We start from the raw sequence: 16982 nt of genomic DNA, 5'->3' as shown, positions 1-16982 counted from the left end.
ATCTGCCTGCCATAAGCAGAGACAGCAGGGTGTGTTCTGTGTGAAGTGAGCTGCGCTCTCCATGTTTATGAACCAATATCCTTATGCTAATCAAGCATGCTCATTCACACATCAGCAGATTTTGAACACAGCCAGAGACGAGCACCGACGGAGAAAATGCTTTGCATTGATGCTATAATAACTTAAACTTACACTAATGTGATTTCTTATTAAAAGATAAAATCTTTAAAAGACATTAAAGTTTTCATGTGAACTTCTTATCATTTTGTACAAACTAAAAAAGCCTTGCTTAGCCGAATGGCCTTAAGTGATGACAGTTTAATTAAATTGGCTCTGGGTTTTAATTGAACATCTGAACATGTAAAGCTTTCATATCTTCATCTATTTGAAATATCTTCATGTCTCTAATTCTTTTTAATACTGTACATTATTGTTTGTTTTCCGATAAGCCTTGGAAAGTAGATTATTGTTTTTATACATGTTATATAAGTTCTATCTGGTTGCTGTATGTTCCTTTGTAAAGCATTTTTTTCTGATTTTTGAAATGCCTGACGTGCTCATATTATCGGTCAAAACAAGTCTGTCCTGGATCTAGGTAATCTGTACTAATTACAGAAAATAATTACTAAGCAGTGCTCTTCTAGCTAATCCATGTCTTTGCATTCATTAGTAGAATGACTGCCTAAGGGCAAGTAAAAAGTGCCCCTGTTCACAACTGTGAACTTTTCATTCTCTAATTTTTAGTGAGAACAGAGAAATAAAACCTCTTTTAGCTCGTTTATTTAAGCCCCCTAGTGGTATACAGTAGATGCCAGCAATCTGTAGAAGCTGATCAATGTGGAAAAATAACTTACATATAAAAAATAATTTCAATGTCAACAAAAGTGCTTATCTTGTCAATTGGTCAATTTGTCTTTTTTTTATTACCACCCTGCTCAGTAGAAGCAAAACACCAGCCCATTTTACACAGAAATCACACTAGAAAGGTAATAAAAATACAATATTAAGCTTTTCATTGTAATTCCTAATTCTGACAGAGCCCACAAAATCGTTGATAAGCCACCTCAGTGTGTGCTTTTTCCGCTATTAGAGTGGGAGTGGCATTAAACACAATAGCACCTTCGTCAGAATTACAGAGCGTACGATTTCTTTTAAAACAAGAACTGAGTGTTGAGGTGCAAGCACTGTACATTTACATCATTCACCAAATGCAGAACTCTGCTTAGTGTTTGTTGTCTCCTTAGTTCACTGCCTCTTTTAACTTCTGCCTTCACGCTCTAAAATTGTCTCCTATGTCATAGACAAAGGCATCTGTTAACCCATCACAATGTAAAAGGCAGTATTTGTTAGAAAAGGTATACAGTGAAACCTCGGATTACAAGTAACGCGGTTTGCGAGTGTTCCGCAAGACGAGCAAAGATTTGTAATAAATTTCATTAGAGGTTTAAAATCCATTTTCTCCCTTAGCCTCTCTGTTTCAGCCTGTGTGAGCTTATGTGTGTGCGCACGCGTAATTTGACACCGTGCCGGGTCTCACTCTATTTCTCTCTTTCTCGCCTTAAGTGTGTGTGTAAGAGGCACCCCCTCTCTGCTTCACACACACACAAACACACACACTCTGCTCTGCACATAAACACTGCTCTGTCATGATTCTCTTCAAAGGTAAAGTGCCGGTTCATTTGTTTGTTTTTCGTTACAGCAGTGATTCCGTTAGTATGCGCTCACACGAGCGTCATTAGCGATGTTCCTTGCAAATTTTCTGTTTCTGTCTTTCTGTTAATGTGTGTTTATGTGAAATTTAAATAAGAAATATTTACTGTGTAATAAAGGTTTATTAGAAGGTTAAATATCCATTTTCTTCCTCAGCCTCTCTTATGTGTGTGCGTGCGCGTAAGTTGACACCGTGCTGGTTCACAAACTCTCTCTCAGGACTGGAGGGGCTTCACACACACACACACACACACACAAACACACACATATATACACACATATATATACACACAGCGCCTGCACGCATAAACGGAAAAACTTTCCGGAAATAATTTGGGTTTACGAGTGTTTTGGAATACGAGCCTTCTTTTTTTAATTAAAGCTTTAGCACTAATTAATTTAAGAGTGCATGTGCTAACTGTTTGCTGTTGTTTAAACCTCACGATGGAATCTTGCACACATCACGCATCTTTAAAAAACCAGACCCATGTTCTGGAATGAAAAGATAAAAAAAAATAATAACTTATCATTGGTTTAACACTGAAATTACCACAAATAGTTTTGTAACTGACCCACAAACAACAAACTGGACTTCAAATTAATCGAAACTATTTTCCTGTTGTACTGAACTTATGCTCCCAACACACAATATGACTGCTGATCAATCCCTGCCTACTGATATTACCAGACCCTGTTGAGTCTCAAGGTTTCCTCTTGTCACCTCAGGGAGTTTTTCCTTTCCACTGTCTCTGGTTTGCTCATCAGAGACAAACAAATATTATTTACACATATTTCTTCACACTTTTTTTTTTTTACTTATTTCCATATTTTTTTATTTTTTAAAGTTGCTTTGCAACAATGGCCATTGTTAAATGTGCTATAGAAATAGAATTTTAATTGATTAAATTGAATTGTTTATATTGATTAAAAATGACTGTTATGTTGATATTTCAAGCTAATACTGTTTATATAAAAATATTTTATTGGCTCTTGAAGTTTTCTTTGTGGATGTCATTAAGGCACTACTGGGGGTTAAACAGTTGTGGGTAATTGATCTTTAAATGAGCTATAAATGTCGGAATGTGAGAACAATGTCCTCATTGTGTTGTCAGTGTACCAAAATGCTGTTTTTGTGTTTTGATCTTTAAAGGGCTGTGGTTCCAGAACCTCTCTGTAATGGATGGGATCTCTTGCTGTGGTCATGCCAGACGTAGAACCTTTTCCATGTGAGTATTCCCCAGCAGCCTCCCCTGCTGGCTGCAGCATGGACCTGGAGCCTTGCTTCAGTGAATTGCCAGATCCTCTCTCTGTCCTTGGCCCCCCACTATCTGGTTTCCCTCAACACAAAAACTCCTCGTACATCAATTTAGATGCTCCAGTGAACCATTATCCAGCAGGACCCAACAACAACCTCCTTAGCAACATGGGACTTAAGTACTGTTCCACCAGCAATGTACATCCATATAAACAATCAGACTCTCAGTCCAGCTACCAGGCTGGGCAACTGCCACAGAGCTGCATCAACTCGGGGAGTAATCGACTATACCGAAGCCTGGAAAATCTGCATTGGAATGCAGACCCTGGTATGTACACCTACAGAAGCATGGAGAGTGAATTTGTTCTTCACTGTACCGCTAGCAGTCAGTGGTATGATGGAACTTCTCAGGGATCACAGGTCTACACAATGATGCACTCCCCTGAGAAGATGGCTTTCTGTCCTCATCAGGGACTATTAAGGAAGGACTTGCCACTCTTTCCCCAGTGGATTTTTCCTGCTGTGGAGGACTGGACTATCAATGGAAATGCCCGGAAAGGCTTAAGAGACAAACTTCGCCTTCAGAGCACTCGTGTGGCTGAACCTAACAAACCCCTTCGCCCTCAGCCTTCGCCAAGTAACACTCTTCTTTCAACAAATTCTTTCAGCGATCATGAAATCGCATCACATTTTGGTCATCTCTCTTCTCCAGGACAGGTAAATGGCAAGAAAGAGTTGTATGCTCATCATATAACAAGCCCGGAAGAAATCAAGCAGGAGGTACTGCGGCGGCTACAGCTTCACAGACAGAGAAGCACTCCTAACCTGGCACTCATTTCTAGCCAGGAAGCAAATTTTAGCAAGTCACACACCTCTGAGCATATTAGCAACAATACCCAGTCTGCTCTTGAGAGAAAAAGACCTCCGATGAGTCGCTTGCATATCCCAACATTTGAAGAGTTCAAAAGGATGAGGCAGAAAGAGAGTGCTGAAGGCCTATGTTCTTCAACAGCTTCATCTAGTGGAGTAGCCAGAAAGAAAGGCCAATGCACAGAGGGAAACTGTGGAGAGAATGTTCAAGACAGATTACATGCTGAGGCTAAAGCATTTACAGAAGTCTGGCAAAACTGTAGCACTACTGATGAAGAGTTGATTAAGGGCAGGTCCCCTGAAGAAGCTCCGGATGGGCCAATCTGCACAGGACCTGCACCTCGCTCTCCTCTGCAACCCCAGAGTAACACTGCAGGAAAAGAACATGCTGAAAAAGGAGGAGACTTTGGAAGTATGAATCCAGCTGATTCATCTGTGGTCCCTTTCCCCCCCAACAGGGAGACTGCTGAAGGGGCATCAACCTGCTGTCCTTCCCTACTCTTGGATGGGAAAGATCTCTCTAGTTATGGAGCTAAGATCTATAAGATGAAGGCTGACCTCCTTGGAACAGCCCTGGACCTCTTAAAGAAGAGGTAAGAGGGTGAAATTCATTCAGTGTTTCCCACAGATCTGAAATATTCTTTCACTGGTCATAGGAATGAAGGTTTGGGAGGAAGGAAAGGGATTTTATGTTTAAAAATGTATGAAATTAATTGTGGTGTTTCAGTGTCATGCATAAAAAGAAAAATATTCCTCACACTTCCTGTCCTTAAGATTGATCTAATTTAGTTGAGTCAAAATAATTATATATTCGTTTTGATTATGTTTTACAGAAAGGTTTCATGTGGACTGAATATTGCACCACAGATTTGGAGCTGCATTTATATGAGTAGAAATCATAATCCTCTCTCCTGTACTCTAGGTGAAATTCTAAATATATCCATAGTACAGCATGAAGCCTCTCAAGAAAGAGGAAAAATTGCAAACTGATGCAAAACTGGAAATTTATCAAGAACTATTTTAGATAGCTTTTTCAGCTTTGTGATGAAGATTAAAGTGAGTTTTGTGTTTAGCATGTATGTTATATATGTAAATTATGTTATTAGCTAAAATGTATATTAATACTAATATTTATATATTAGCCCAAGATTAGCTGTAGCTATTTTTTGATACCGAATACAACTAGTTTATTAAATAAATAGCTAGCTAGTGGTTAGCACTATCGCCTTGCACCTCCAGGGTCTGGGTTCGATTCCTGGCCAGGCTTGATTTCTGTCTCTGTTTGCATGTTCTCCCTGTGCTTGGTGGGTTTCCTCCCACAGTCCTAAGATCTGCAGGTTAGATTGATTAATGTTCCCAAATTGCCCATAGTGTGTGAGTGTATGTGTGTGTGCCCTGCGATGTATTGGCCTCGTGCCCTACGCCTCTTGGGATAGGCTCCAGGTCCCTGCGACCCTAAATACAGGATAAAGCGGTATAGAAGATGAGTGAGTGAGTAGCTACCTTTGCTAAACAATAATAATCATTTCAATTCATCGTTCTTGTTTGATTTGTTGCTGTAGCATTAAGCATTTAAAACTAGGATTACATGTAAACCACACATATGTAAATATTCCTTATGTAGTCAAAGCATATAGTTTTCTACATGACATTTTTCTTTGTTTATATTCATACTTTGATTTGGTAGATATGATGTGTGCATATGCGTGTGCACTTTGAATTATGATTCAGTCCTGCTTATGGTTGAGTTGTCAGCAGTATCATATCTATGTGCACACGCCTTCGTGACGTATTCTGCATTAGCAATGCAGATTCTGATGTGGCAGAGAAGAAGGAAAGGAAGTCAATTTATCAAGGGTCATATCTCTAACCACACAAATCAATGCGACTAAATAGCAAGTGTTAATTGTAAGGGAGGGCTGATAGTAAATAAAAATGCTAAAGAAAAAGCTACTGATAAAATGGACACGTTTATATCATATACGCACACAGCATAGCAATCACAGCGAGATACACAAAAGAAATCTGAGAAATCAGTCAAAGGGTTGCATATTTTGTTCAGGTGTTCAGGTGCTACAGTAATGCGAACTGAAGCATCTAATTACGCTTCAGCCACTCTGAAGCACAGTGCCCTCTATCCCTGGAGAAAATGGGGGATGCTTAGCCACATGCCTCATAGAGGAGAAAGAGAGGAGGAGGCAGGAATCATAAATTCAGTTTAATAGATTCCTCTCCCTCCCTCTCTCATCCTTCATCACCTCCCCTCCCTGCTTTCCACTCCTTGTCTTCCTCCCTCAGCTGCAGTGCAGAGATCAACGGCAAAGCCCCCGTCAGGCTGTCACATGACCAGCACGACGGTACTGACATCACCACTCCCCAGCCTGGGTGTCAATCTGCCTGCGTTGCCATGACAACGCCGGCCTGCAGACAGGAGGCTTGCAGTGAAGCTACTGGACGAGAAGAGGCAAGAGAATGCGTAAGGCAATTCCCCTTCCTGCATGCACACACGCACACACATATACACACACAGTTCGTAATTTTTCTCCATCATGAATCTCTGTTTCACCGTCTATAACCGCGGACTGCAGAGTGCTGGGTCACACATGCATTGGGACTAGATGAGGCTACACATGCAGCTGCACAACACAGATATCTGCAGACATGTAGCGGTGCACACGAACGTGCAGCTCAGAATGACTCTCAGGTTTCACGCTGGTAACTGGTTTCCTTCAATTTGCATGCAAGTCTGCGATTGTGTGGATTCATAACCCTGTCTGTGTGGATGTGCGTCTGTGGTTGCTCTTTCTGCTTAAAATGCCAGCTGGTTCTTCATTGCGCCACATGCATTGGGTCTCTGGTGACTGTTGGCTAGAAGGTTCAGGGTAATATTGATCAGCTTCTTTGGTTATATAGCTCATGTATTTTGTATTAGGCTGGTGGAATTGAGATCCGCTGTGTTCACCTGGCATCATGCATAACTCAGCTCTGTTACCCGCACCGAGTCTCATGTGGATTGCTGTTTTGTTATTAATTACAATAGCAGCGACAGCGTTGTTTATTCTGGGTGATACCTGCACCTAAGTGTCTTGTTACTCAGCCACTGATAGCAGGTGGAACGTATCTCTGTCAGTTTAGCTTATTCAGTAACTGGTCTCCTAGAGGTATTTTCAGTGTACTGTGTCAAATGTTGAGCCAGGTCTTCTAGAGGTCAGCATTAGTGAATTACCATGTACTGAGTAGTTGTCTGGAAGTTAAGCCATGTCAACTGGACTTCTTGTTGGTTTGAAACTTTGCGAAACTCATCCAGTTTGCTTTTTCAGGAATGGTTGGTTAGAGACCCCAAATATATTGTCATGTGGTTTCTTACCGGAAAGGCTCTATGATAAGACAATCGGGTGGGCAAGTATGAGTTGGAGTCATTATGATGGGATGGTCACACATACTTCCTTGCGAACCCGAAAGGGTTCACATGCACACAGAGACGGGAATCGAACCCAGACCTTGGATGTGCAAGGCGACAGTGCTAACCACTACACCACCATGCCCATCCATAAACCACTCAATGTTAATGAATTTACTGCACAGTGTGATGAATAGCTAACTGACTGACGATTCTTTATCCACTTAGAAGCTCTTTGGGTCGGGATGCAGGCGCTCCAGCTCAGACGCAACCTATGAGCCGGCTGGATCGGTGAGGGCGCAGCGGGAGTGTCGCCTGCGCCCTCACTACAGTGACCCAATGCCTACCGATGCTGCAAAACGTAAGCAGCTGGAGATGAAGATTGCTGCAGCTGCACGTCTCCACAGTCAGCGCAGGGACAGAGATAATGGTAAGACCCATAGTAGTTCCTATTCCAGTAACTCACTGTAGCTCTTTATTAAAGTAGTCCCAAAGTGTTGGAGATGGCTCAGTGAATTAATGATTAGTGGTTAGGTCGTGGATTCGATTCTCAACTTGAATCTGTGTACGTGGAGTTTGCATGTTCTTTCTGTGCTTGAAGGGTTTCCCTTGAAGACTCCGGTTTTCTCCCACTATCCGAAGACATGTGGGAATGTGTATGTGTGTGCCCTGCGATGGATCGGCAGGGTGTACCCCGCCTTGTGCCCTAAGTCTCTTTTGATAGGCTCCAGGATAAAGTGGTATAGACAATGAGTGAGGAAGTGTTTAAGTGGACCACAATTACTCATATACAGTATTGCATATTAGAATCGATTGTAAAATATAAGTAGGTATTTGTTTTCTTTTAATATGCATAGATACATCCATATTTTCTTTAATGAGGTGCCATCATAAATGCAGTTGTTGCTCACCTGCATTAATCTACTTTTTGTTTTTATGAAACTGTTCCACACAAATAATTAGTTTTAAACTATTACTGAGCCTTTCCCACAATATGTTATTTTCGTCATTTAAGCCATCTTTTATTCCATAAACCACATTTATTCTGGGGTCACTTTTCCCTTCTGATTAAAGGTTTCTTGTATCTTATAGATGTTAAAACTGGAGCACAGACTCCATAAACCATATGGTCAAACAAAGCATAGCATACTCTGTTTTCTGTACCAGGTATGCGCACAGTTAGGGGCCACTCTGAGCCTAGAGGAGAAGGTCGGAATGGACGTCTGGGAGTGAATCGTGTGTGTCAGCACCGCTGGAGCACAGTGAGCAGTGTGAGTGCAGACAGTGGCGTGGTGGGGCTGAGCGATGAGCGTGAGGATGAGGAGGAGCCACGCAGGACTGGCTGCAGTGTCGGTTCTGAAGTGGAGCGAGTAGATAGTGGTATCGGGTCTGGACTGGCACCAGCCTGGAAGAGACCCTCAGAATCATTTAAAACATGGGAGGCCCAGCGGCCATGCCCAGACTGCGGTCATCGAGACACCACTCGCGAAGAGGGAATGTGTGAGCGATGCTCAAAGTTACGGACCGAGCGCAAGGAGGCTATTCTGGAGTTCCTAAACACAGAGACGAGCTATGGCGAGGATTTGCGAATCATCAAGGAAGAGTTCTTCTTCCCCATGCAGAGTGCAGGACTGCTCACAGCTGAACAGTTGACTGTGGTCTTCAGCAACGTTCAGGAGCTGATCGATGTGAATGACAGATTCACTGAGCATCTGCAGGACAACATTGACCAAGCACTCGATCAGGTAGGAACTATTTTTCACGGTGAATAGATTATCCAGCACAAACCTCCATTTTAAAACTGCTTACTATAAGTTTTGTTTAAGTATGATGTACTTTAAATAATAGCATTTTAGGGTTGGAATAGTTTTTCCATACAGATTGTATCCGTCACACATCACTGCATAATTACTATTATACAGGTCAGGTGTGACATGGAGCCATATGATAAATTGAGTGTTCTATGTTTTAAATATGCAGGGTGATGAAGATCTGCTCACTGTATGCATTGGAGAAATCTTCTTGGAGTTTGTCAACATGCTACCAGCCTTTCAAACCTACTGCTTGCAGCAATCAACATCTGTCAACATGCTTAACACACTGGAAAAGGAAAAAGAGTTACTTAGGTAATACAATCCTTTAGTGTTAGACTGTTTTGTATAAAGTACAGTACTTGAATGTTTGCTGCAAATTTGCAGATATTGATTTTACTGTAATGAAATCCCTTTTATTCACTTATGTGAATATTTGAGTTAATTTTAATTAAGTTATTCCAATTTAAGTTATTTCATGCAAAAGTTGTACTAGTATACTAATATACTAGTATATATACTACACAGATATGTAACTTAATAGTTTGTAAGATAGGTTTTCAGGATTCAGACATTTCATTTAGTGTGCATTAGAGATTAAAGTCCAAAAACTATACAAACAAAAAACATATTCAAAGGACACCCAAAACACGACCCAAGCAAACAAACAATTTAGAATGTGCCTTATTGGCTATTTAGTTAATCACTCTTCAATCAATTCTTCATCAAAGCAGGAGCCTGCAATTTAATTCATCATCCATCATCCATTTTCTATACAGCTTATCTTGTGTACAGGCTTGCGGATATCCCAGCAGACTTACGGCACTCTGCAGGGTCACCCCACACAGTGTGCCAATCCATTGCAGGTCAGGTTTAGAGCACAACAGATAATGTTTAAGTGAAAGCCTCTATTGTTCAATAACCACATCAGCAGCATCAGAGAAAAAATTGGTGGAATTTCAGCTCACGCTGCCCTAAATGTGGCCTAAAGGGTTCTAAAGGTGTTGCATTGGAAAAGCGTTTGTAGGAATAAGAATGTTTGTAAGTAATATAATAAAGTGACAAGACTGAAGGTCTTCAAGGCCTTAAGGTATTGCCACAACTATTACTCTGATAATGAACTGCTTTCTTGCAAGATTTAAAAGCAATCATACTTTCAAATAATGTTTACATTGCCAGACCGTCTCAGTAATGCTAAATCATATATGACTGTTTTTCTGGCCGTCCACCAGGATTTTCCTCGACGTATCCCAGAATGACAATACGGCCTTGCGGCGCATGAATCTGCGTTCCTTCCTCATGGCTCCACTGCAGCGTGTGACCAAGTATCCCTTGCTGTTGAGCCGCATCATCAAGGCCACTAACGAATACCACCCTGATTACGAGCGTCTGAAGGAGGCCAAAAGTCGCGTGGAGTCTCACCTGGAACACATCAACATGAAGAGCAAACAGGAGGGCACAGCCACGTGGTCCCTGCGTTCCTTCCGGCGCGAGAGCCGCAAGAACCGTGAAGTCATTAACATTGAGATGAGAGAGACATCCATGAAGCTTGTAGGCTGGGCTCGTGAAAGTACGCGCTTCATCATGGAGGGTCCGCTACAGATCTCACAGCCTGCTGATGGCCAGTGGGTGAAAAAAGGCAGCAAGTCTCTCAAGTTTCAGAATGTTCAAAGCCTGCTGATGGTGCGCACGGCAGATGGAGGGGTACGTTCAGACCAAACAGAGACCCTAGAGACTGTGCAGGATGGCGTGCTTGTACTGATTAAAGACAAAAGTAGTGGCAAGTTCGCTGTATTACGTGAGCCCATTCATCTGGCGAACTGTGTGATTTCAACCGACCCGGACTGCGATGACACGTTCGAGGTGCTGGACATCCGACGCGAAGCATTTGTTTTACGCGCCTCTGACAAATCACGCACACAGCAGTGGTTTCGTCTGATTAAGAGGTACGCGTGTGATCTGGGGTTCTGGAGAAAAAGACGCAACGCACTCCCTAATATTATGATCAACACATCGCAGAGCCGCATTTAAGACTTATTTACGCAAATTAAATCTGGGGAAAATCACTTAAAAATATTTAAATGACAGTATTACATTATGGGAAACAAACGTGATGATTTGGCCAGAAAAGTGCACTATCTATAGGCTAACGCTGACATTCAAAAAAATAAATAAATAAAATTAAGTTTTGGTGGACCAAAATCAGAACGTGGTTTGGAACAACACAGGCTACAGATTGCGTAATTTGCTATTGACGCAAATGTTTTCAGTAATTATTTGTAACAGCATGAGTGGGAATATTTGTTTAAAAAAATATATATTACGAAAGAAAATGATCATTAGAAATCCTTTTTAACAAAGACGCACAAAAAGTGACAACTAGTGTAATGTGTGAAGACTGAGCCAGATTCCTTGTGCTTTTTCTTTTTATTATGATGTGTCACAGCTCTCTTCCTCTCTTTTCATTATTCTGGAAAAATGTCAAAATGTTCCATCCCAACTACCAGTGAATCGTTCAAGACAATTTGTGTCACTGTAGTTTCATCATAAGCTACAGTATAATGAGCTGCTCATGACATTTGAATCCTAAAATATCCACTCTCAAAAATGATTCTGGCCCTGGGTAGCTTTTACATATTGATATTATGTCTATTTTACTAAAATAAATTAAGTTCGTAATGTTCTTAATTCTATTTAATTAGTTCAACCTAAACATCCATTTTTTACCATTATATGTTTTTGTTTAACTTGAAACTCTGCCCTTAATTTAAAAATGTTGATACATGAATCATTGTGCATATACCTGCATTATTATCACTGTGCGGGGGGAAGAAAGCAGCAATAATTAACAAGCATATTGTAGCTACTGTAATGCTGGTTTTAATTTACCATAATACTTACAGAAACAATGTAGTAAGATCAAGTTATAACAACATTTGTTTCATTTACAAATAGTCCTATATAAATCAATGATTGATTCACTAATTGCTGTTGTGACACTGAAGGTAGTGATGAAACTGCATCTGGTCATGAGATAGTAGCAGTAACTTTAAATACTGGAGTGTCAGTAAGAGATCTTCCAAAACCAAGTAATGTCAATCATCTGTTAATTGATAAGAATGAAAACCGCGTGCCTTTCATTTGATTGCCTATTGACACAGCAGAGCCAGTGTCCCCTGCTCCAAAACGTATTGTTCTCGAAATGTCTCCCACCATCGTTGTCAAGCTGTTTAAAAGCCTTATTTAATGTTTATCGCACTTTAGTCTATGATGTTTTTTTTTTTTTTAGTAAAAGCTTTAATTTTTCAAAGCTTTACAAGAAAGCTGATGGTTGTCTTGAGCAATATCCTTCAACCAAATTATCTAATATGGCATTTTTCAAATTGTGTTTCAATGCTAAATATAATTTATATTTTAACCATGTATCACCAGTTACATTTATCTTATGTGTGCATAATGAGACATAATTCAGATTAAATTGTAAAAAAAAAAATTCAAGTGCATTTTTTTGTATCAATTTTTTTGATTCTACAATATTAAAAAAGTAATAGCAGTTCTTAGATCTGCAGGAACACTTTCTCATTATCACAAAGTAAACTACAGAGATTGTTGCATGTGAAAATCCCAGATCAGCATTTCCTGAAATTCTAAAACCAGCCCGTCTGGCAGCAACAACCATCAGAGATCTTTTGCCAGTCTGATGTTTAATGTGAATATTAACTGACATGTACCTGCATGAGTTTATGCAAAATGATCAGCTGATTTGATAACTGTAAATGAGCAGATATACAAGTGTTCTTATTAAATTGGACAGTGTGTATATGTTCACTAGTTACAGTATTTAAAACCTTTTTTACTGACTACTGTGCATGTAAAAGAGATTATCTACTGGTAATTTGCACAGGAAAAAAAATGATCTGGTTAATATATTTCATTTGCTAAATATTGCTGTAGATCCCCAGCCTCCAACCTGCATTAAAGGTGAACACAACTAGGAAGGCAGCTATGTGAGTCATTCAGTCAAAAGTCACTTTTTCTAAACCAGGCACGTTCCAAGTCCTGCCCACAGCACTTGATTGACATGTCTATTTTAGCAAATATGGCAACGTGTACAGGATTACAAAAGGTGTTTTTTGTCTGATGTGTACCAGAGGAAGAGAATATTGCAATTGTTACTGCAATATTGCCTGATCACAGCAGTTTAGACATTAAAAATAAACCGTCCAAGACTGCAGTTTCATTGTGGTAACTATTACACATTGCAGTGCAGAAAAGCACAAGTGTGAAGAAATGTTTGGCAATTAAATTAGAATTGTGTCTCTTTTTATGCACTTGTAAGGCAAATCAAATGACAAACATTGTTTATCAAGTCCACACAACATTGTGTAGGATATGTATGGGTTAGCATTGGCACTGATAGATATGAAGTGTTAATATAGGTCTGTGAAGGTTGAATTTCATTTTCATTACAAAAATGAATCAACAGCACAACAAGCACTGCAGCTTCTACTGTATTTTACTCATCAGAAGAGTTTGAACTCAGCACATATACAGTCACTCTTTTACCTGAGACCAGACATGCTGTTAATTTCTTTATTTACAAAACCTAAGTTATCCACATGTAAAAACTGGTGAACTATATTAAATACAAATGAACAAAAACAAGTGACTTGACCTTTTCATTGGCTACTCGTTTAAATGTAAATTGGTTTGTTTTATTACACAGTATTAACTAAGTGTTTAAAACTTTGTGTGCACGTTTGTGTGCCTGCGTGAGAGGGAGAACAAACTCAGTAGTAATATATCAGACATCAATCCATTACTATCACTGCTCACAACTTTGCATTAGTGTTGAAGCCAAACAGTACTTATGCATACATTTATAAAGCAGGGCAGTCACATGCTTACATGTAAAGGTATATTTTACATACAAGTAGGCAAGCAATAATGAATTTCCCAAAAACACAAAAACTGACTTCTTGCATCTGTTAATTATGAGTATTTCTGCAAAAACGTCTGCAGTCCATATAGAACATGCATATGACGATATGTTCAAGTAAGCTTAGGAAAAAAAAACTAGCAGAGCAGAAGCAAACATTTATTGCAAAAATTACTGCCACATTTATTACAGAATATCCTGTGCCTTGCCAAAAATCCTCTGTTCAATCATAATACAACATAAACATTGAAAATATTTTAATGGAAAACTTTTGAACAAAAAATTCTTTAAATCAAAATCTGAGATTTAGGGCTTGGAGGGAACAATGGCAAATGTGCACCTCTGTTTCTGTGACTACTGTATGTACTGACCTAGAAGCATGAGCTGTAGAGAAATTTAGATATCTTTTCTCAAAAGCAGCAAATTTGTGTAGTTTAAGCAAATCATTCGCTTTTCTCCTACATTCATTTGTGTAGACAGGTATCGCTTCATCTTAATTATACTATTAATATATATAAGATTATTTAAATTTGTAAATCACTCCATCCCCGTGTCAACCATGTCCATCTATTTATTTAATATTAATTTACAAGGGTGTGATGATCAGCACAGATCAATAAAAAAACAGCAAAATGGCACATCCAAGTCAAGCATACAGGTGAACTGTACATGAGTAAACTTCTCTTATCAGCAGTGAGAAACATGATTTCTCCCATTTTTATTACAGTAGGTCTGAACAGCTTTCCACTAGGGCAGACAGTTGCCTACAAACCACTGTCAAAGGCTACTGGGGCTTCAACACTTTCATCTGATCTTCTCTTCCTCCATGCGCCTGCCTTCTGGCAGGTTAAGTCTCCACTCTTGCCCTCATGGAGAATACCAGTCAGGGTATTTGCCCCACGGCCTCTTCTGTTCCTCTTATTTCTACTTATCTCCCCCGGCTTCCTGCTCCTTGGCAAGGCCCCGGATTGACAGGTCATACACTACCTCCTCAATCTTCTTCACGTCATACTTGAGACCATCATAGCGTTTACGTAGTGGGTCATTTTTCAGATTTAGTAGGCGAAAACCAGAATCAAGTTCGTTGATAAAATTTGAGATACGAAGAGGGCGCCCATAGTCTCCGGCTGTTACACTATTGACTGCCAGCCTTGACTGTGGAGTTAATAATAGATTTTAGTTTGTGACACTCACACACAAACTGTTCAAAATTTCTGACATTTAATATCTTACCAGTTCACTGGCCAAAATAAGAATTCCAGCTAGATAATCTTCAAGGTCCAGATGGAATCCTTTTTCTCTGTCCACCTCAACTGTACAAAAACAAGTAGTTGTTACATTATACAGGGTGTCCTTTGTGCAAAGAAATTTACATTACAGCCAGTTCTAGCTCAACTGATCTTTAGCAAGATGTGTAAAGACTAAGTTTAATGATGGCGATGGATCGGGCGTGCCAGTGATAATGACAATGTGCTGTTGAAATGGCCACCAGTCTCTATTATTACATTCAATCAATGAAAAGCCATGAAAAAAAACTTACATACTTTCAAGTATTTTCGCCACCTCCTCTCGCGTCACCAAGGATTCGCTCTCCAAATAGACCACGAAAGCAGCTAGAAATGTGAGGCGCTGCAGAACAAACCTCCAGTGCTCATGAAATCTGTACAAAATATAATGATTTTCCGCTGGACGATTTGTAAAATGAGTACAGTTCATCGGTTAACACTTGTTAAATTTCTGCACTGACCTGTAATACTGCTCCACAGGGAACTTGGTTTTCAGTTCACCAATTTGAGTTTGAACTGCGCAGAACAACTCTCTGGCCTTCAGACACTTGCTGGGAACTGGTGGAAAACCACAGGATATTATATACGTCTGCGGTAGTATGGTGAAGTATTAAAATAAGTTCTTATGATTGTTCACTTACTGTCTTTAAAACCACTTGGCTGATGAACACTTTGAAGGATAGTGAGGATCTCCCTGGCGGTCTGCTCGAGCATCTGGACAACTTTTCTGATGTCCTACAAGTTAAAAGGAGGCACGTTGTCTAACAGGAGCAACACACTACAACCCACCCAGGGTACACTTCAAGCCCACCCAGGGTAACTGTTTGTGTCGGCTTTGCTGTTTTGCAACTAATGACACCCCTATCAACCCTGATTAGCTCCACGTCTGAGGTTTTAGATCACGAATCAGTTTAAATGTAAACGTGACTTCCTTATTCAGCTATGGTTTCATACATTTAGACAATCATTATCCATATCCATCGGTTATTAAGCCAGAACTCTTCCTCCTTACCTCACGAATATCCTGATCGGCGGTTAAAAAGCCCTGGATGTAGCTGAACATCTCCGTTACTGACATGGCTACCTCGCAGAAGTTCTTCGGCAACAGCTCAGGTGTAACTTGCTAAAACAAGTATGACGTATAATGTGAGACAGAATATAGACACAAATCTATATTAAATTAACGCCGCTCTCTTGCCTTGCTTTCTCTCCTGTAGTCCAAGCGCAGAACCGCTCTGAGTCATCAACGTGCTCTTCTTGATTAGCCTAGCCCCTGATGGTCGCGCTTTGATGACGTAACGACAATGCAGGTTATCGGGTTGCGTGAGACGATTCTGCGGATTTTAGAACGCCTTCTGAAATTATTATTAACAATAGGTTTAACTTATGAAGAATAAATAATGATTGACTGGCAGTTGTTTTTCATTTATTCATGTTTAGTTTATTTTTACTAACCATTTAATTACAGATATTTTAAACCATCACAATTTTCAGATGGGAAATTTGAGAGGAAAGCTTGGTGCTTGATTAGGTCTTGCCTTGGGCTAAAAGAAGCTTAAAATTGATACTTGACTAGGAATGACTGTAAGGTGTAATAACCCTCCAGGGTCCGGGTTCGATTCCCGTCTCTGTGTGCATGGAGTTTGCATGTTCTTCCCGTGCTTGGTGGGTTTCCCCCTGGGGACTCCGGTTAACTCCCACAGTCCAAAGA

General features: G+C 40.1%; 2 protein-coding genes across 3 annotated transcripts; one reads left to right on the top strand and one right to left on the bottom strand.

Annotated features, from left to right (window-relative positions):
• Positions 1 to 2974: 2974 nt before the first annotated feature.
• Positions 2975 to 13711, top strand: si:dkey-91i10.2 (uncharacterized protein LOC555224 homolog). The gene is made up of 6 exons (XM_053496324.1): positions 2975 to 4428; positions 6134 to 6311; positions 7464 to 7665; positions 8403 to 8980; positions 9216 to 9361; positions 10279 to 13711. The coding sequence occupies exons 1-6, from the start codon at positions 2975 to 2977 to the stop codon at positions 11075 to 11077; spliced, it is 3357 nt and encodes a 1118-aa protein (XP_053352299.1). The 3' UTR covers positions 11078 to 13711.
• Positions 13712 to 14538: 827 nt separating this feature from the next.
• Positions 14539 to 16560, bottom strand: tsn (translin). 2 transcript variants are annotated; one of them, XM_053495740.1, is made up of 7 exons: positions 16470 to 16560; positions 16284 to 16394; positions 15913 to 16006; positions 15733 to 15829; positions 15530 to 15645; positions 15219 to 15298; positions 14539 to 15140 (listed from the first exon to the last, which is right to left on the bottom strand). In XM_053495740.1, exons 2-7 carry the CDS (start codon positions 16347 to 16349, stop codon positions 14910 to 14912), a joined length of 684 nt encoding a protein of 227 aa, XP_053351715.1. In that variant the 5' UTR covers positions 16350 to 16394; positions 16470 to 16560; the 3' UTR covers positions 14539 to 14909. The 2 variants fall into 2 exon arrangements, with proteins under 2 accessions (XP_053351715.1, XP_053351714.1); XM_053495739.1 differs by having other exon boundaries at positions 16284 to 16530.
• Between the last annotated feature and the right edge of the window lie 422 nt (positions 16561 to 16982).

This window comes from Clarias gariepinus, chromosome 5 (genome assembly GCF_024256425.1).
Source record: "Clarias gariepinus isolate MV-2021 ecotype Netherlands chromosome 5, CGAR_prim_01v2, whole genome shotgun sequence".
NCBI lineage: Eukaryota > Metazoa > Chordata > Actinopteri > Siluriformes > Clariidae > Clarias > Clarias gariepinus.
This window is presented reverse-complemented; position numbering and strand designations above follow the sequence as displayed.